The sequence below is a fragment of the Hyla sarda genome, chromosome 11 (genome assembly GCF_029499605.1).
Source record: "Hyla sarda isolate aHylSar1 chromosome 11, aHylSar1.hap1, whole genome shotgun sequence".
NCBI classification, from domain to species: domain Eukaryota; kingdom Metazoa; phylum Chordata; class Amphibia; order Anura; family Hylidae; genus Hyla; species Hyla sarda.
In genome coordinates, this window is record NC_079199.1 from 69,035,451 (window position 1) to 69,057,204 (window position 21,754).

General features: G+C 43.8%; 1 protein-coding gene across 6 annotated transcripts in view; it reads left to right on the forward strand.

The window, feature by feature from the left end:
• The first annotated feature begins 1,202 nt into the window (after nucleotides 1–1,202).
• LRRC71 (leucine rich repeat containing 71) overlaps nucleotides 1,203–21,754 on the forward strand; it is a 98,428-nt gene continuing 77,876 nt past the window's right edge. For 5 of the 6 annotated variants that reach the window (XR_008848837.1, XM_056546249.1, XM_056546250.1 and 2 more), the window contains exons 1-2: nucleotides 1,203–1,329; nucleotides 1,688–1,776. Coding sequence is in view for 5 of the 6 variants with exons in the window: in XM_056546249.1 (XP_056402224.1) it covers nucleotides 1,707–1,776 (70 nt within the window). In the remaining variant the exon portion in view is untranslated. Of the gene's footprint in view, nucleotides 1,330–1,384; nucleotides 1,416–1,687; nucleotides 1,777–21,754 lie in introns of those variants that run through there. The other variant, XM_056546248.1, reaches the window with a different exon arrangement.

Below are 21,754 nucleotides of genomic sequence, written 5' to 3' on the forward strand. Positions count from 1 at the left end.
AATTTTCTCCTTTCACCCCTTGTAAAAATTCAAAAATTGGGTCTACAAGAACATGCGAGTGTAAAAAATGAAGATTGTGAATTTTCTCCTTCACTTTGCTGCTATTCCTGTGAAACACCTAAAGGGTTAAAACGCTGACTGATTGTCATTTTGAATACTTTGGGTGGTGCAGTTTTTCATAATGGGGTCTTTTATGGGGTATTTCTATATGAAGACCCTTCAAATCCACTTCAAACCTGAACTGGTCCCTGAAAAATAGTGAGTTTTAAAATGTTGTGAAAAATTGGAAAATTGCTGCGGAACTTTGAAGCCCTCTGGTGTCTTCCAAAAGTAAAAACATGCAAATTTTATGATGCAAACATAAAGTAGACATATTGGAAATGTGAATACATTTTTTTTTTTATTTGGAATATCCATTTACCTTACAAGCAGAGAGCTTCAAAGTTAGAAAAATAAAAATTTTGGGATTTTTCACCAAGAAAGGATGCAAGTTACCATAAAATGTTATCACTATGTTAAAGTAGAATATGTCACGAAAAAACAATCTCGGAATCAGAATGATAACTAAAAGCATTCCAGAGTTATTAATATTTAAAGTGACAGTGGTCAGATGTGCAAAAAACGCTCTGGTCCTGAGGTGTAAAATGGCCTGGTCCTTAAGGGGTTAAAGGTCATAATGGGCTGTGTCATTAAGGGGTTAAAAAAAAACCTGTTGACACGTTGTAGAGACATGGCAAAAGTTTCCATTGTTAAAGGTTTGAACCCTCAGACCCCATCCCGGTGTTTCTCAACCAGGGTGCCTCCAGCTGTTGCAAAACTACAACTCCTAGCATGCTGGGAGTTGTAGTTTAGCAACAGCCGGAAGCACCCTACTTCGGAAACACCGACCCATCCGATTAAAACTTTTGACTCGTTTATAGGACACGTATAGTAGCTGAGTGATCTGAAACTGCCATACACACTTTGAAGGTAAAGTAAGGCGCCTCATGATACATGTGGGCACTACACTGCTCTGCCTGGGTAAAAGTCTGTATACATGTATCGCGATACATACGCTCCAGACCGCACACATATTGCAACTCACACGTGACTGGAATACTCTTTACATTTTGCTCCAAGTTTAAACCACGCCCAGTGCATTAGCCACACCCGGTTTTAATTGCGGATCGTAGGGAACTTTCACGTATCGCGTTGTCTATCGTCAGTCTGCGTCTCACGTTTCGTGTCGCGTCCCGCCCTAGCGCCTGATAGGCTAAATCTGAGCACGCTCTAGAACGGAGCTCCGCCTAGCCTGGTAACCAAGGTGACGAGACGCTGAGACTACAGCAGGTGATTTCGGGGATCTGTATATAGATATATCTGTATATATATGGAATCTTAGGGAACATACAGAAGGAAATTATAATAGTGGCTATGTATTATACTCCTATTAATGCTTCGAGGCAGTGTTTCCCAACCAGTGCACCTCCAGCTATCGCAAAACTACAACTCCCAGCATGCCAGGACAGTGTTTGCCTGTCCGGGAATGCTGAGAGTTGTAGTCTTGCAATAGCTGGGACCAACCTGACCTAAAAAATGGGGTTTGTTATTCCTATGGAACTGCAAGTCCCAGCATGTTGACATTCTATTATCAGTAGGTTCCAAGCTTTCCTGGCATTAGAGCTGATACTTCTTCTATTCCTTTCAGCATCATTAGGATTGTCACTATGGGAAAGAAGACAGATAAGAAAGACAAGACATTGAAAGACATCAACGATGATGATGCCAGGAGCACAGGTAACTGCAGGGGAGACATGGAGGTAGCAGCATGTGCTTGTCTGCTGTACTGTAAGCAGTTGTCTCTCTCTCTCTCTCTCTCTCTCTCTCTCATATTTATATATATATATATTCATATATATATATATATATATATATATATATATATATATATATACAGCCCTTACATGAATCACTCCCTGTATGTAAGGGAAGCAGCTTCTTGGATGTCTCTAGAAATGGCTCTTGGTTCTTGGAGGGCAGTGACAGAGAGCTTGATCCACCCGTCACAACTCTTATTTGTTGACGGATATTTTTATGCTTTTAATGGGAGCAATTCAGCCAAAACAGGGCACAGAGACCTTTGGGCTAACTCTGGTCCCAGTAGAAGGAGGAGATTCCGGCTCCCAAGCTGGGTAAAATATCAGGCTTTATTCTTTACATGTTAAAATCCAGTGCACGAAAAATATAAAAACATGGAAAAGAAGCAAGACACAAACGCACCGACGTGTTTTGACTTAACAGTAAGTATTAGTCACCTACAACAGGAGTCCACTTGACGGACATTTTTATGCTTGTAATGGGAGCAATTCAGCCAGGTGAAGTGTTACAGTGTAGGTACTGCATATGTTTGCACACTGTATGCGGTGGTCAATAGCTGTGCAATTTATCTGGGAAAATGTTAGAATCAACCGCAAAATCATTAGCCCATTTGCCCCCTGTAATCGGACATATTTTACTTACTAAGGTTAAAGGGGTACTCCCCTGGAAAACATATATTTTTTTTTATGAACCAGTGCCAGAAAGTTAAACAGATTTGTAAATTACTTCTATTTAAAAATCTTAACCCTTCCAGTACTTATGAGCTGCTTTATCCTCTACGTTTAGAGGGGGCATCCTCTACGTTTAGAGGAAAGAAGGTTTCTACACCAGCACAGATTGGGGTTCTTTACTGTAAGAGCAGTGTGACTGTGGAATTCTCTGCCTGAGGAGGTGATCATGGTGAACTCTGTAAAAGAGTTCAAAAGGGGTCTGGATGCATTTTTTGAGAATAATAACATTGCTGGTCATGTATATTAGATTTATAGGGACAAAATGTTGATCCAGGGATTTATTGTGACTGCCATATTTGGAGTCGGGAAGGAATTTTTACCTCTAGTATGAGGGTTTTTTGCCTTCATCTGGATCAACTCAGTAGGGACTCATTAGGGTTATAGGTTGAACTTGATGGAGTCTGATCTTTTTTCAACCTTATGAACTATGTTACTATGTTTCACAGGAAGTTCTTTTCTTTTTTAACCCTTTAATGACACAGGACGTATATTTACGTCCTGCGCCGGCTCCCGCGATATGAAGCGGGGTCGCGGTGCGACCCCGCATCACATCGCTTCGGTCCCGGCGCTCATCAACGGCCGGGACCTGCGGCTAATACCACACATTGCCGATCGCGGCGATGTGCGGTATTAACCCTTTAGAAGCGGCGGTCAAAGCTGACTGCCGCTTCTAAAGCGAAAGTGAAAGTATCCCGGCTAGTCAGTCGGGCTGTTCGGGACCGCCGCGGTGAATTCGCGGCGTCCCGAACAGCTTGCAGGACACCGGGAGGGCCCTTACCTGCCTCCTCGGTGTCCGATCGGTGAATGAGAGATCAGTGTGTGCAGTGCAGGATGAGAGATCAGTGTGTGCAGTGCAGGATGAGAGATCAGTGTGTGCAGTGTTAAAGGGCCCTATGGGACCTATAACACTGCAAAAAAAATGTTAAAAAAAAGTGTTAATAAAGGTCATTTAACCCCTTCCTTAATAAAAGTTTGAATCACCCCCTTTTCCCATAAAAAAATAAAACAGTGTAAATAAAAATAAACATATGTGGTATCGCCGTGTGCGTAAATGTCCAAACTATAAAAATATATCATTAATTAAACGGCACGGTCAATGGCGTACGCGCAAAAAAATTCCAAAGTCCAAAAAAGCGTACTTTGGTCACTTTTTATACCATTAAAAAATGAATAAAAAGTGATCAAAAAGTCAGATGAAAACAAAAATCATACCGATAAAAACTTCAGATCACGGCACAAAAAATTAGCCCTCATACTGCCCTGTACGTGGAAAAATAAAAAAGTTATAGGGGTCAGAAGAGGACATTTTTAAACGTATACATTTTCCTGCATGTAGTTATGATTTTTTGCAGAAGTACGACAATATCCAACCTATATAAGTAAGGTACCATTTTAACCGTATGGACCTACAGAATAATAATAAGGTGTAATTTTTACCGAAATATGCACTGCGTAGAAACGGAAGCCCCCAAAAGCTACAAAATGGCATTTTTTCTTCGATTTTGTCCCACAATGATTTTTTTTTCCGTTTCGTCATGAATTTTTGGGTAAAATGACTGATGTCACTGCAAAGTAGAATTGGTGACTCATTAAATAAGCCATAATATGGATTTTTAGGTGGAAAATTGAAAGGGTTATGATTTTTAAAAGGTAAGGAGGAAAAAGCAAAAGTGCAAAAACGGAAACGGAGTCCTTAAGGGGTTAATTTCCTTTCTGTCTTACCACAGTGCTCTCTGCTGACACCTCTGTCCCTTTTAAGAGCTGTCTGGAGCAGGCTATAATATAGACTATTGTCCTGTGGATTCTGCAGGACATTAGTAAGACCTACCATACTAAGGGCAAGGGCAAGCCCCCTCCACTTAACCACTCACTCCACAAAAGCTTTGTGTGCCACACGGCATTGAGCATCTGTCGAAAAGGTGTAAAGGCCAGTTACTTGGTCCTCTCATTACACATTTTACAGGGTGCATCTGTAGATGCCTCAATGGGTCGTCAGGTCTTGGAAGTCGCAGTGCCCTAGCTGTTTTTGATTTGTAAAGAATAGCAAATAGGGTCTGCACTGAACTACACTTATGGAGCACTATGCAGACTTCTGATTAATTCCAGCAGGCGGTATGGACAGGGTGTTACGGATATACTGCACAAATAGTGCGGTGCTCTTTTCGTTGAAGTAAGACAAATGCAGGTCTATGATATATAAAGTGAAAGGCACTCACGATTAGTAGTTCTGTGCAGATTTCTTTATTTTCAAGGGCTTAAGTCAATAGCGGCACAAAAAAAGAGAAAGAGATACGCAATATAATGCACACCCACAGTAACTGTAATCCAAAAAGTATATCTTTATTACATATAAATAGTACAAAAAGCAGACAATACAGTTAAAACCAATTAAAAAAGGCCCAATTGGCCACTGCACAAACGAGGGGGGGGGGGAAACCCCCTACCAAAAACAAGGGGAGAAACCCCACCCAGGGCACCTGCCTCCACAAATACACAGGTTATCAACCTATCATACAACAAGAATGTTAAATCAATACAGTCTTGTCCCCACAACACCAATAATATGTATACAACCTGAGTGTCCTTAACCTCTTCAGGACCCATGACGTATGCATACGTCATCACACCCTGGGTCTTAAGGACCCATGACGTATGCATACGTCATGTCTTTTCCTGGTCTCCGCCGCTCACCCGGCGGAGATCGGAAGCGGATCCCTGCTGAAATCCTTCAGCAGGGATCCAGGGCAAACGCCGAGGAGGGCCCTGTAGGCCCCCCATGTCGGCGTTCGCCGCAAATCGCAAGGGAAATCGCCCTTGCGATCTGCGGCGATACCGGGCTGATCGGGTCTCTGGGATCCGCCCGCCCGGTAATTTCGCATGATCCCAGCTGTCACAGACAGCCAGGACCATGCTAAAGCATAGGAGCGAGGTGGCAAGCCTGCCACCTCCTCCGATCCCCTGCGATTCTTCGGTTAGTTAACCAACCAATCGCAGGTGGGGGGGGGGGGGGGGGCGATTACTTCCTCCCGTCCTGCCCGGCCCCTGGATGTCCGGAGAGGACGGGAGGAAGACCGGAGGACGCGGCGGGGGACGGGGGAGTGCTGGGGACCGGCCCCGGTACTTACCTCGTCCCTGAAGACCCGGAGGAAGATGGCGGCGGTGGCGACAGGTGAGTAGATCTTCAGCCGCGGTCGGGCCCTCTACAGCAATGCACGTCGCCGTAAAGCGACATGCATTGCTGTATTGGGACCCTATATACTACAACTCCCAGCATGCCCAGACAGCCCTTGGCATCTGGGCATGCTGGGAGTTGCAGTTTTGCAACATCTGAAGGTCCACAGTTTGGAGACCACTGTGCCCTTCCAGATGTTGCAAAACTACACATTCTCAGCATGCCCTTACTGTCCAGGCATGCTGGGAGTTGTAGTTCTGTAACATCTGGCCCTTCAGATGTTGCAGAACTACAACTCCCAGCATGCCTGGACAGTTTTGGCATACTGGGAGTTGTAGTTTTGAAACATCTGGAAGGGCACAGATTGGGAACCCCTGTATTAGTGGTCTGCAAACTGTAGTCCTCCAGATGTTGCAAACTACAACTCCAAGCATGCTGGGAGTTGTAGTTCGGCAACATCTGGCTCTAAAGATGTTGCAAAACTACTACTCCCAGCATGCCTGAGAATGTTTGGGAGTTGTGGTTTTGCAACAACTGGAGGCACACTGGTTGGGAAACATTGTCTGTTTCCTAACTCAGTGTTTCCCAACCCGTGTGCCTCCAGCTGTTGCAAAACTATAACTACCAGCATGCACTGATAGACTGTGCATGCTGGGAGTTGTAGTTTTGCAACAGCTGGAGGTCCCCCCCTTGTGAATGTACAGGGTACATTCACATGGGCAGGGGGCTTACAGTGAGTATCAGGCTGCAAGTTTGCGATGCAGCAAATTTTGCGCGGCAGCTCAAACTCGCAGCGGGAAAATCGCTGTAACCCCCCCTGCCCGTGTGACTGTACCCTAAAAACACTACACTTCACTAACACAAAATAAAATAAAAAGTAAAAAACACTACATATACACATACCCCTACACAGCCCCCCCTCCCCTCCCCAATAAAAATGAAAAACGTCTGGTACGCCACTGTTTTCAAAATGGAGCCTCCAGCTGTTGCAAAACAACAACTCCCAGTATTGCCGGACAGCCGTTGACTGTCCAAGCATGCTGGGAGTTTTGCAACAGCTGGAGGCACCCTGTTTGGGAATCACTGGCGTAGAATACCCCTTTGTCCACCCCTATGCAAATCCCTAATTCAGGCCTCAAATGCGCATGGCGCTCTCACTTCGGAGCCCTGTCGTATTTCAAGGCAACAGTTTAGGGTCACATATGGGGTATCGCCGTACTCAGGAGAAATTGCCTTACAAATTTTGGGGGCTTTTTCTCCTTTCACCCCTTATGAAAAGGTGAAGTTGGGGTCTACACCAGCATGTTAGTGTAAAAAAATAAATTTTTTACACTAACATGCTGGTGTTGCCCTATACTTTTCATTTTGACAAGAGGTAAAAGGGAAAAAAGCCCCCCAAAATTTGTAATGCAACTTCTCCCGACTACGGAGATACCCCATATGTGGGCGCAAAGTGCTCTGGGGGCGCACAACAAGGCTCAGAAGGGAGAGTGCACCATGTACATTTGAGGTGATTTGGACAGGGGTGGCTGATTGTTACAGCGGTTTTGACAAACACAAAAAAAAAAAAAAAACACATATGACCCCATTTCGGAAACTACACCCCTCACGGAATGTAATGAGGGGTGCAGTGAGAATTTACACCCCACTGGTGTCTGACAGATCTTTGGAACAGTGGACTGCGCAAATGAAAAATGTTGTACAGCCCACTGTTCCAAAGATCTGACAGACACCAGTGGGGGGGGGGGGGGGGGGTAAATGCTCACTGTACCCCTTGTTACATTCCTCAAGGGGTCTAGTTTCCAAAATGGTATGCCATGTGGGGGTTATTTTTCTGTTCTGGCACCATTGGGGCTTCCTAAATGCGACAAGCCCCCCGAGCAAAATTTTCTCTCAAAAAGACAAATATGACTCCTTCTCTTCTGAGCATTGTAGTTCGCCCGTAGTGCGCTTCAGGTCAACTTATGGGGTACCTCCATACTCGGAAGAGATGGGGTTACAAATTTTGGGGGGTATTTTCTGCTATTAACCCTTGCAAAAATGTGAAATTTGGGGGGGAAACACACATTTTAGTGAAATTTTTTTTTTTTTTACGTATGCAAAAGTCGTGAAACCCCTGTGGGGTATTAAGGCTCACTTTATTCCTTGTTACGTTCCTCAAGGGGTCTAGTTTCCAAAATGGTATGGCATGTGGGTATTTTTTGCTGTCCTGGCACCATAGGGGCTTCCTAAATGCGACATGCCCCCGAGCAAAATTTGCTCTCAAAAAGCCAAATATGACTCCTTCTCTTCTGAGCATTGTAGTTCGCCCATAGTGCACTTCATGTCAACTTATGGGGTACCTACATACTCAGAAGAGATGTGGTTACAAATTTTGGGGGGTATTTTCTGCTATTAACCCTTGCAAAAATGTGAAATTTGGGGGGAAACACACATTTTATTGAAATTTTGTAAAAAAATGTTTACATATGCAAAAGTCGTGAAACACCTGTGGGGTATTGAGGCTCACTTTATTCCTTGTTATGTTCCTCAAGGGGTCTAGTTTCCAAAATGGTATGCCATGTGTTTTTTTTTTTTTCCTGTTCTGGCACCAAAGGGGCTTCCTAAATGCAACATGCCCCCCAAAAACCATTTCAGAAAAACGTACGCTCCAAAATCCCCTTGTCGCTTCTTCCCTTCTGAGCCCTCTACTGTGCCCGCCGAACACTTTACATAGACATATGAGTATGTGCTTACTCGAGAGAAATTGGGCTACAAATATAAGTATACATTTTCTCCTTTTACCCCTTGTAAAAATTCAAAAATTGGGTCTACAAGAACATGCGAGTGTAAAAAATGAAGATTGTGAATTTTCTCCTTCACTTTGCTGCCATTCCTGTGAAACACCTAAAGGGTTAAAATGCTGACTGAATGTCATTTTGAATACTTTGGGGGGTGCAGTTTTTATAATGGGGTCATTTGTGGGGTATTTCTAAGATGAAGACCCTTCAAATCCACTTCAAACCTGAACTGGTCCCTGAAAAATTGTGATTTTGGAAATTTTGTGAAAAATTGGAAAATTGCTGCTGAACTTTGAAGCCCTCTGATGTCTTCCAAAAGTAAAAACTCGTCAATTTTATGATGCAGATATAAAGTAGACATATTGTATATGTGAATAAAATAAAATAATATTTGGAATATCCATTTTCATTACAAGCAGAGAGCTGCAAAGTTAGAAAAATGCAACATTTTCAAATTCTTCATCAAATTTTGGGATTTTTCACCAAGAAAGGATGCCAGTTACCAAAAAATGTTACCACTAAGTTAAAGTAGAATATGTCACGAAAAAACAATCTCGGAATCAGAATGATAACTAAAAGCATTCCAGAGTTATTAATGTTTAAAGTGACAGTGGTCAGATGTGCAAAAAATGGCCGGGTCCTAAGGTGTAAAATGGCTGGGTCCTTAAGGGGTTAATATATAGCACAGGGGACTGGTAGTAGAGAACAATAGATGGAGGAGTAGTACGGCAGGTGCCCCCCTAAAGACCCCACGCGTTCCGTTGCCCATCAGCAACTTCCTCAGAGGTGTAAGTCAATAGCGGGACGCCAGAGCAGGGTCAGGTTTGAGCCATGGTTACAGCCATATCGCGCCTCGTCTCCGGCGCTTCATCAGACCACACCTACCCTCAGGTGAGTAGCCAGGTAAATACCATTTGGCCTCTGATGCTTCAGGGTAGGGGCGTTAACATATTCTTTACAACCAAAACATAAGATGTGAAAGTTAAAATCGATAAAATTCAAAAATAACAAAAACCTCTTACTTTTTATCGTAATAGAGGGCATTAGATTATAATAGAGTGCAAATATTATCTAGTTTGTAAGGAGGTACGTAGGAGTGGATGGGAGCGCTCCTATACAAAAACGCTCATATGTAGGCGGTCGTTCAGACCGAGTCCCCTTTGAGCATCCATTTTTAGTATCCACTTAACTTCTCTTTTTAGGAGCACTCTCCGCCAATCTATTCCTTCAACTCGTGCAACTTTATCCAAACCAAGAAAAGAAAATTCAGCAGTTGAGCCTCCGTGTGTTTCATTAATGTGAGCAATAAATCTGGGGGAGCCTTTTCCAGTTTTTACCGAAGAGACATGCTCCCTAAAGCGGGTATGGAGGGCTCTGATTGTCTAACCGATATATAATCTTTTACAGGTACAGACTATAGCATGCACAATATGATTCCATCTACAACACATTACATCCTTGAAAGTATGTGATACTCCACCAATGTTAATATTTTTATCTGTGCAAATATACTTGCACCATTTACAGGACCCGCAACGGTAATTACCTGGATTAAGAGTTTTACCTAACCAATTCTGTTTTTTCTTAGATTTTAATTTACTAGAAACAAGGTGATCTCTAATAGTTTTAGTTTTTTTTAAAGGTTATAAGTGGGAAGTTTTTTATATATTCCTTTAGGTCATTATCGTTTTGTAATAGAAACCAGTTATTCCTAATAGATTTTTTAATTGTTTCAGCCATCGGGCTATATTGAAAGGAAAAGCAGAGCCTTAGGCTCTCAAAATCTCTACCCTGTGTGCAAGAAGGTAGTTCTCTTTTTTTTTTATATTTTACTATAGTTTTTTTCCCTTTAAAAGCTCAGTACTGCTTTTGCTTTTAGCTCGATCCAGAGCTCTATCCAGTACATCATTAGGGTAGCCCCTCACTCTGAGACGATTTTTTAGCTCATTCGCCTGTATCAAAAAATCTTCTTCTTTACTATTTATTTTTCTCAAGCGCAGAAACTGCCCATACGGAATTGCAGTCTTTACATGATCCGGATGGTAGCTACTATGATGCAGCAGTGCATTGCATGCTATTGGTTTACGATAACCCTGTGTTATAACTTCAGTATCTTTTATCTTGACCAAAATGTCTAGAAAGAAACTCCCGTTCATTCGGGCCTATCTTGTAAGTAAATTTCAAATTCATATTATTTTCTCTGTTAAAAGTAGTGACAAATTCCGTGAACGATGCCTCAGTGTCTGTCCAGACCATAAAAACATTGTCCACAAAACGACGATAACAAGAAATGTATTTAAGATAGGGGTTCTTTTCTGTGAATATGAACCTTTTCTCAAAAATTGCCACGTAGAGGTTGGCAAGGGTACACGCAACAGGTGTACCTATTGCCACTCCTCCTATTTGGGCATACCATTCTTCCCCAAAAACAAATGCATTGCCCGTTAAAACATCTACCATCTCAGTCCTGTCTAAGGGACTTAATTTTTGCCTAACTGACCAATTTGATCCAGTGTCATTCGAAATAGATTTGCATCAGTCACTGCGAAAAGTAAATCTAAAAAAAATTTCCACAATATGTCTGGGAATACTATGCGCACGGAAGGGGAAATACCAGTCAGTATTGGATCACTAGGTTTTTCAGTACTGCAATCAGCCCCTCAGACTGAATTAGAAGCGCTGGATTCCCTTATAGACCTATTGTCCGAAAATGATACATCCTCAAATGTTGTTCATGACGTTATCTCCGTTCCGGAGTTCACTAGGGGAGTAAAATCAAATTTTTGCCCCCAGTGAATCCCGGTAGCAGTATTGATTTATTTTCCCGATGAGTATTGGAAGATATAAAAGCCCTCGGATCCCCCATTGCCCCCTCAAATCTGACACTACAGGAAAAATCTGCCTTAGAAAAATTAAAGATGAGGGAAAATATTATTATAAAAAAGTCAAATAAAGGGGGCAATGTGGTCCTGATGAACAGAGATTATTACTTATCTGAAGCAAAGAGGCAATTAGACTACCCTAGGTACTACTGTAAACTTAGCTCTAATCCAATACTTAAACTTACCAGTCAACTCAGGTCCTTGCTAAGATGTTACGTTGAAAAGAATGTGTTATCTAATAAAACCGCGGAAAAGCTATTACCCTTGCAGCCAAAAATACCAAATTGGTATTTTTTACCCAAAGTGCACAAGACACTTGTGTCCCCACCCGGGAGACCTATTGTCTCTGGGGTGGGGTCACTTACAGAACTTTTGTCAAAGTTTCTGGATTGAATTCTGCATCCCCTGCTTGCAGAGTTACCAGCTTTAGTTAAAGATACAAATTAATTCCTACTTACTCTAGAAGGCTTAAGCTGGCCGGAAAATTGCATACTCGTATCAATTGATATTGAAAGTCTCTTTACTAGTATCCCACAGAGGGGGGCAGTTGAATCTATAAAAGAATGTCTTGCGTTATCTGACAAAAGTCCAGGATACTATCAGTTCATATGCGATGCGCTCAAATTTGTTTTAACGGGCAAAGCATTTGTTTTTGGGGAAGAATGGTATGCCCAAATAGGAGTGGCAATGGGTACACCTGTCTCGTGTACCCTTGCCAACCTCTATGTGGCAATTTTTGAGAAAAGATTCATATTCACAGAAAAGAATCCCTATCGTAAATACATTTCTTGTTATCGTCGTTTTGTGGACAATGTTTTTATGGTCTGGACAGACACTGAGGCATTGTTCACGGAATTTGTCACTACTCCTAACAGAGAAAACAATATGAATTTGAAATTTACTTACAAGATAGGCCCGCACGAACTGGAGTTTCTGGACATTTTGGTCAAGATAAAAGATAATGAAATTATAACACAGGGTTACTGTAAACCAACAGCCTGCAATGCACTGCTGCATCATAGTAGCTACCATCCGGATCATGTAAAGACTGCAATTCCGTATGGGCAGTTTCTGCGCTTGAGAAAAATAAATAGTAAAGAAGAAGATTTTTTGATACAGGCGAATGAGCTAAAAAATCGTCTCAGAGTGAGGGGCTACCCTAATGATGTACTGGATAGAGCTCTGGATCGAGCTAAAAGCAAAAGTAGAACTGAGCTTTTAAAGGGAAAAAAAAACAATAGTAGAATATAAAAATAAGAGAGAACTACCTTCTTGCACACAGGATAGATATTTTGAGAGCCTAAGGCTCTGCTTTTCCTTTCAATATACCCCGATGGCTGAAACAATAAATAAATCTATTAGGAATAACTGGTTTCTATTACAAAACGATAATGACCTAAAGGAATATACAAAAAACTTCTCACTTAAAACCTTAAAAAAAACTAAAACTATTAGAGATCACCTTGTTTCTAGTAAATTAAAATCTAAGAAAAAAGAGAATTGGTTAGGTAAAACTCTTAATCCAGGTAATTACCGTTGCGGGTCTTGTAAATGGTGCAAGTAAATTTGCACAGATAAAAATATTAACATTGGTGGAGTATCACATACTTTCAAGGATGTAATGTGTTGTAGATCGAATCATACTGTGTATGCTATAGTCTGTGCCTGTAAAAGATTCTATATCGGTTGCACAATCAGAGCCCCCATTCCCGCTTTAGGGAGCATGTCTCTTCGGTAAAAACTGGAAAAGGCTCCCCCAGATTTATTGCTCACATTAATGAAACACACGGAGGCTCAACTGCTGAATTTTCTTTTCTTGGTTTGGATAAAGTTGCATGAGTTGAAGGAATAGATTGGCGGAGAGTGCTCCTAAAAAGAGAAGTTAAGTGGATACTAAAAATGGATGCTCAAAGCGGACTCGGTCTGAACGACCGCCTACATATGAACGTTTTTGTATAGGAGCGCTCCCATCCACTCCTACGTACCTCCTTACAAATTAGATAATATTTGCACTCTATTATAGTCTAATGCCCTCTATTACGATAAAAAGTAAGAGGTTTTTGTTATTTTTGAATTTTATCGATTTTAACTTTCACATCTTATGTTTTGGTTGTAAAGAATATGTTAGCGCCCCTACCCTGAAGCATCAGAGGCCAAATGGTATTTACCTGGCTACTCACCTGAGGGTAGGTGTGGTCTGATGAAGCGCCGGAGATGAGGCGCGATACGGCTGTAACCATGGCTCAAACCTGACCCTGCTCTGGCGTCCCACTATTGACTTAAGCACTTGAAAATAAAGAAAACTGCACAGAACTACGAATCGTGTGTGTCTTTCACTTTATCTATCATAGACCTGTTTTTGATTTGTTTTTGTTTTTTTGGGCTACACCTTCTTTTGCATTCCCATTGTGCCTGTGTCCACCATTGACATGAGCGAAAAAAATGGATTTTGTGAGTGCTCACCGTAAAATTATTTTCTTGATGAGTTCATTGGGGGACACATCTTTGTGATTGTGGCTTTTTGCTTCTCATACTTTTTGCATACAGACTAGCTTAGCTAAATGTCTGCATGAGGCAAATAGTCTGGTAGGAGTAGCATTTTTATTAATATAGTGCTTACTGTTGCCTCTGAGTAACTTTTGCCAATACCCATGGGGCCTGTGTACCCCAATGAACTCGGTGAGAAAAGGATTTTTGGTGAGTACAAAATCCAGTTATCTGGTTTCCACAATATACTTTCAGACCATAGTGCACCAGCTGAGTACCCCAGCCCAAAAATTTCACCCCTGCTGGACCCTCTACAGTTACACCACTATGGTGCCTAAGCAATGTATCTAAGTCAGTCGTGTGTGAAACAGTTTACTGCACTGGTGTATCTGAGCTGATCATGTGTGATACTGTCTGCTGAGTTAGTGTATTTAGGCATGTTATGTGTGCTATCGTCTGCTGAGTTAATGTGTTTAAGCCCATCGTGTGGTATTATCTACTTAACCCATGCATCTACACTGAACGATCACTGCATTAAAGGGGTATTACAGGATTTTTTTTTTTTACTTTGACTATGCTACAGGGGCTGTAAAGTTAGTGTAGTTCATAATATAGTGTCTGTACCTGTGTGTGACGGTTTTCTCACAATTCTTCTGTGATTTTCACCCCAATATTTATTTTTACCAGCATACAAAATGACTGTTGTCCCAGCTTGCAATGCGCCCGAGACCTGACTCACTAGTCAGCTGATGACAGGGAGCCTATCTGCTTCAATGGGTGGAGGGATCAATCTGCAACTAATGCAACAGCTGTAGGCACCCTGATTGAAAACCACACTGATTTGAATGGATGCAGCTCATTTATGTTTCAATGGGTGGGGTGGCTGATGTGTGGGAGTGAGGAAGATGGAATTGTGATCCAACTGCGGACCAATATATGGAGGGTTATTTAAACCAATTCACCAAAAGATCACCGAGGTGATCCACTAATTCCCTATATTTCCCATATATTTGTTAAAAGGTATAATCTTTATTAATTTCAAAACACCAACAAAAAAGGAGTTAAAAATTGCAGTGTATCTCTCCTCCTGTATTATTAGTAATTGTCTGTGCCAACCAGGCATCACCTATTATCTACCTGTGTGTACCTGCAGTGTACACACGGTTGGTGGGGGAGTCCGCACTGTATATTAAAAACCTATCCTATGCTCCCCTCGACATGTTTCGCCGCAGGACGCGGCTTTGTCAAGAGGTTTTAGGGCACTGGTGCAGGTACACACAGGTAGATAATAGGTGATGCCTGGTTGGCACAGACAATTACTAATAATACAGGAGGAGAGATACACTGCAATTTTTAACTCCTTTTTTGTTGGTGTTTTAAAATTAATTAAGATTATACCTTTTAACAAATATATGGGAAATATAGGGAATTAGTGGATCACCTCGGTGATCTTTTGGTGAATTGAAGATGGAATTGTGGGATTTGTAGTCAAAAAAAGAAAAGTCAAAACAGGAAATACTAGTTCACAAACTGCTAGCCACAGTGTTATGGTAATCTCACAACATAGCCATTTAGCCCCAAGACAAGCGCATATCCTTCCTAAGCATGTCCATTACTGTCTGCCAGGTACGTACTAAAATCACCTTATGCTGGATAACCCTTTAAGGATAGCTGGCACCTGAAATCTTGTGACCAATAACACAATAACACAGTCAGATAATGTTTTGGCCTCTCCTCTTCACAGCAGAAGGAAACATTTGCCAGACATGGGTACATGTGACTGTTACGCCTAGCGCTCCGGGTCCCCGCTCCTCCCCGGAGCGCTCACGGCGTCTTTCTCCCTGCAGCGCCCCGGTCAGTCCCGCTGACCGGGAGCGCTGCACTCTCATGGCCGTTGGGGAGGCGATTCGCACAGCGGGACGCGCCCGCTCGCGAATCGCATCCCAGGTCACTTACCCGTCCTGGTCCCCTGCTGTCATGTGCTGGCGCGCGCGGCTCCGCTCTCTAGGGCGCGCGCGCGCCAGCTCTCTGAGACTTAAAGGGCCAGTGCACCAATGATTGGTGCCTGGCCCAATTAGCTTAATTGGCTTCCACCTGCTCCCTGGCTATATCTGATCTCCTCCCATGCACTCCCTTGCCAGATCTTGTTGCCTTGTGCCAGTGAAAGCGTTTAGTGTGTCCAAAGCCTGTGTACCTGAACTTCTGCTACCCATCCTGACTACGAACCTTGCCGCCTGCCCCCGACCTTCTGCTACGTCTGACCTTGCCTCTGCCTAGTCCTTCTGTCCCACGCCTTCTCAGCAGTCAGCGAGGTTGAGCCGTTGCTAGTGGATACGACCTGGTTGCTACTGCCGCAGCAAGACCATCCCGCTTTGCGGCGGGCTCTGGTGAAAACCAGTAGCCTCTTAGAACCGGTCCACTAGCACGGTCCACGCCAATCCCTCGCTGACACAGAGGATCCACTACCTGGAAGCCGAATCGTGACAGTAGATCCGGCCATGGATCCCGCTGAGGTGCCGCTGCCAAGTCTCGCTGATCTTCCCACGGTGGTCGCTCAGCAATCGCAGCAGATTGCCCAACAAGGACAGCAGCTGTCGCAGTTGACCGCCATGTTACAGCAACTTCTGCCTCTGCTACAGCAGCAACCATCTCCTCCGCCAGCTCCTGCACCTCCTCCGCAGCGAGTGGCCGCTCCTAACCTACGCTTGTCCCTGCCGGACAAATTTGATGGGGACTCTAAACTCTGCCGTGGATTTTTGTCTCAGTGTTCCCTGCATATGGAGATGTTGTCGGACTTGTTTCCTTCAGAACGGTCTAAGGTGGCGTTCGTAGTAAGCCTTCTTTCAGGAAAGGCCTTGTCTTGGGCCACACCGCTCTGGGACCGCAATGATCCTGCCACAGCCACAGTCCAGGCCTTCTTCGCTGAACTCCGGAGTGTCTTCGAGGAGCCAGCCCGAGCTTCTTCTGCCGAGACTGCCCTGTTGAACCTGGTCCAGGGTAATTCTTCCGTTGGCGAGTACGCCATACAATTCCGTACTTTTGCTTCTGAACTATCCTGGAATAATGAGGCTCTCTGCGCGACCTTTAAAAAAGGCCTATCCAGTCGCATCAAGGATGTGCTGGCCGCACGAGAGATTCCTGCCAACCTCCAAGAACTCATCCATTTGGCTACCCGCATTGACATGCGTTTTTCTGAGCGACACCAAGAGCTCCGCCAGGAAAAAGACTTAGATCTCTGGGCACCTCTCCCACAGCATCCTTTGCAGTCTTCGCCTGGGCCTCCCGCCGAGGAGGCCATGCAAGTGGATCGGTCTCGCCTGACCCAGGAAGAGAGGAATCGCCGTAGAGAAAAAAATCTCTGTCTTTACTGTGCCAGTACCGAGCATTTCTTGGTGGATTGCCCTATCCGTCCTCCACGCCTGGGAAACGCATGCACGCACCCAGCTCACGTGGGTGTGGCGTCTCTTGGTTCCAAGTCTGCTCCTCCACGTCTCACGGTACCCGTGCGGATTTCTTCTTCAGCCAACTCCTCCCTCTCAGCCGTGGCCTGCTTGGACTCCGGTGCCTCTGGAAATTTTATTTTGGAGTCGTTTGTTAATAAATTCAGCATCCCGGTGACCCGTCTCGTCAAGCCGCTCTACATTTCCGCGGTCAACGGAGCCAGATTGGACTGCACCGTGCGTTACCGCACAGAGCCCCTCCTCATGTCTATTGGACCCCACCTTGAGAGGATTGAGTTCTTCGTTCTCCCCAACTGTACCTCTGAGGTCCTTCTCGGTCTGCCTTGGCTCCGGCTTCATTCCCCCACCATTGATTGGACCACCGGGGAGATCAGGAACTGGGACTCTGCCTGCCACAGGAAGTGCCTCTCCCCCCCTCCCAGTCCCGTCAGGCAAGCCTCTGTGCCTCCCCATGGCCCCCGTCCTGGTGTCACACTGCCCCGTGCCAGGCCTCGCCCTCTGCCCTCCCTCCCCATCCCCACTCCTGCTGTACTGCCTGCCGTTGAGGAAACCCTCCATTCTTTCCCGGTGTCCTCATCCCAGGGGAGGCAGTTACCGGACAAAGAGAAGGGGAGACCTAAGGGGGGGGGGGTACTGTTACGCCTAGCGCTCCGGGTCCCCGCTCCTCCCCGGAGCGCTCACGGCGTCTTTCTCCCTGCAGCGCCCCGGTCAGTCCCGCTGACCGGGAGCGCTGCACTCTCATGGCCGTTGGGGAGGCGATTCGCACAGCGGGACGCGCCCGCTCGCGAATCGCATCCCAGGTCACTTACCCGTCCCGGTCCCCTGCTGTCATGTGCTGGCGCGCGCGGCTCCGCTCTCTAGGGCGCGCGCGCGCCAGCTCTCTGAGACTTAAAGGGCCAGTGCACCAATGATTGGTGCCTGGCCCAATTAGCTTAATTGGCTTCCACCTGCTCCCTGGCTATATCTGATCTCCTCCCATGCACTCCCTTGCCGGATCTTGTTGCCTTGTGCCAGTGAAAGCGTTTAGTGTGTCCAAAGCCTGTGTACCTGAACTTCTGCTACCCATCCTGACTACGAACCTTGCCGCCTGCCCCCGACCTTCTGCTACGTCTGACCTTGCCTCTGCCTAGTCCTTCTGTCCCACGCCTTCTCAGCAGTCAGCGAGGTTGAGCCGTTGCTAGTGGATACGACCTGGTTGCTACTGCCGCAGCAAGACCATCCCGCTTTGCGGCGGGCTCTGGTGAAAACCAGTAGCCTCTTAGAACCGGTCCACTAGCACGGTCCACGCCAATCCCTCGCTGACACAGAGGATCCACTACCTGGAAGCCGAATCGTGACAGTGACGTCTTGAATGTCTGTGACTGCAGACAGATTATCGGGGCCCAGGGGTGTGGTGCTACCATTTCTGAAGCAGCCACACTTTTTGGCTGTTCCTTAACCACGGTATCAAGATTGCACCAAAACTGGATGAACTATGAACAGACAGTGGTTGATCCAAGTATTGAGCATCAGTTGATACATTTGATATCTCAGCAACAACATACCAAATTAGACCAACTGACCCAGCAGTGCAGCAGTGGGCAAGTAAGACAAAAACCACTTGGCATACCTTGCCTGAAATGGAATTCAATAGCCGAAGATTGGCAAGGGTGCCTCTCACCACCCCGTATCATTGCTAATAGTGACAGATGAAACATGTCAATGGACCTTGAACACATGACAAAAGGTTGTCTGGAGTGACAAATCCTGTTCCCTTTTAAACCAATACGAATAGCTGGTCCACATCTGGAGGAAACACCTAGCCTTGTCCCGTAGTGCACCATTGATGTTCATCAGGCCAGTGGTGGTGGTGTCAGGGTCCGGGGAGCTTTTCCTGGCATGCCTTAGGAGCATTGAACCACAATCCTTAAAGGATAACTCTGGCAAAAGTAAACTTAATCCCTATCCACAAGATCGGGAGGTCCAATCGATAGGACGGGACCCCGGCTCTCTCAAGGAGGAGCTCGTGTTGTCTACTGATAGACGGCGTGCCCATCAATCATTTCTATGAGAGCGCTGATGATGCCTGAGTGCTGTACTCTGGACTTTTCGTTTGCTTCTATACAATTGAATTGAGCGCATGCCGCCTGCAGCACGTGCTCCTCACTGAGCGCCAGCTCCCATCCCAATGATCATCTACTTTTCTGTGGATAGGGGATACATTTTTTCCAGATTTATCCTTCTTCTTCTATTCCAACAAGAAAAAGAAGTCCAGCTCTTGTCAGATGTGGATAAAATTGTTTCTATATTCCAATTCCAATAAAATTAGCAAAACAATGCACATATACGTACCATGTACTGCTTGGCGCGTTTCATGGTTGCCGACTTTGTTAAAAGTATAACACAATTGTACAATGCTGTTTAAATAGCATACATATGAACAAGCATCATTCGATGCAGCTGACAGATTACTCATTAAAAACATACATCTCACAAGTGCAAACTCCAATGGAGCGGACTGACAAAATTAACCCTTCATTAACTTTCTGAAGAATTGATGCCTAATGCAATTTCTATGCTAACTTACTGCTAATACCATGTATGGATGACAAAAAGACTCTAATGAATAAAATTATAAGTAATTATATGATATAATACATATAATGACAATATAATTTGTAAAGATGTATCCCTAGATAAAAAAGATTACTAGTCCCATAATTAGGAAAAAACACATATTCAACCTATATGTTAGTGTGAATACTGCCTTAACACTGAGAAACGCAATTGATAAGTATCCAACATGTGTGTAGTAATCAATGTAAATACCACCTAAATTACAGAAAAGTCAAAAAGGCAAATAATATCTAATAATTGTACAAAATAAAGAAAACTGCTTAACCACCTAAGGACACATTTTGGCCTTAAAGGGGTACTCTGGTGCTCCGGCGTTCTGAACATTTTGTTCAGAATGCTCGGAGCCGGAGGCCGTGATCGTGATGTCAAGGCCATTCCCCTTGTGCTGTCATGCCACGCCCCCTCCATTCATGTCTATAGGAAGGGGTGTCGGGCGACATGTCCCCTCCTATAGACATGAATGGAGAGGGTGTGGCGTGACGTCACGACCACTCCTCCACGAACCCATCATTTGTTTTGAATGGCGGATGCTGCAGGAGATCGTGGGGATAGGGGATAAAATATCTAGCAGCAGAGTACCCCTTTAAGGACACAGACAATTTCATTTCTGCATATTTTTTCCTCCTCGCCTTCCAAGAGGCATAACTTTTTTATTTTTACATCCCTAGACCCGTACGAGGGCTTGTTTTTTGCGTGACCAGTTGCACTTTTTTAATGACACCTTTCATTTTACCATAAAATGTATGGCACAACCAAAAAAATATAATTTGTGTAGGGAAATTGATAAGAAAACCGCACTTTCACAATTTTTGGAGGTTTTAGTTTTTACTCTGTACACTTGGTACAACTGACATGTTTTATTTACTCTGTGGGTCAATACAATTAAAACTATACCCATGTATACATGCTTTTCTATTATTGTACTGCTTTAAAAAAAAAATTACCCCTTAAGGACTCCCCTTAAGCCCATTTGGGCCTTAAGGACAATTTTTATTTTTAAGTTTTCGTTTTTTCCTCCTCACCTTCAAAAAATCATAACTCTTTTATATTTTCATCCACAGAATAGTATGAGGGCTTGTTTTTTGCTCGACCAGTTGTCCGTTGTAATGCCATCACTCACTTTACCATAAAATGTATGGTGCAACCAAAAAAATACTATTTGTGTGGGAGAATTAAAAAGAAAACCCCAATTTTTCCAAATTTTGGAAAGTTTCCTTTTCATGCCGTACAATTTACGGTAAAAATGTGTTCTTTATTCTTTGGGTCAATACGATTAAAATGATACTCATGATAACATACTTTTCTATTACTGTTGCGCTTAAAAAAAATTGCAAACTGTTAAACCAAATTAGTACATTTAAAATCCCCCTATTTTGAAGACCTATAACTTTTTCATTTTTCCGTATAAGCGGCGGTATGAGGGCTAATTTTTTGCGCCGTGATCTGTACTTTTTATTGATATCATATTTGCCTATAATACATTTTAATACTTTTAATACATTTTTTATCAATTATTTTTAAATAAAATGTTATAAAAAAAAAGCAGCTATTTTGGACTTTTTTTTTTTTTTACGTTCACGCCGTTCACCGTACGATATCATTAACATTTTATTTTAATAGTTGGGATATTTAAGCATGCGGCGATACCAAATATGTATATAAATTTTTTTTACACTTTTTGGGGGTGAAATAGGGAAAATGGAAAATTTACGTCTTTTTGGGGAGGGGGTTTTTCAATTTTTTTTTTACTTTTTTACTTTTATTTTTA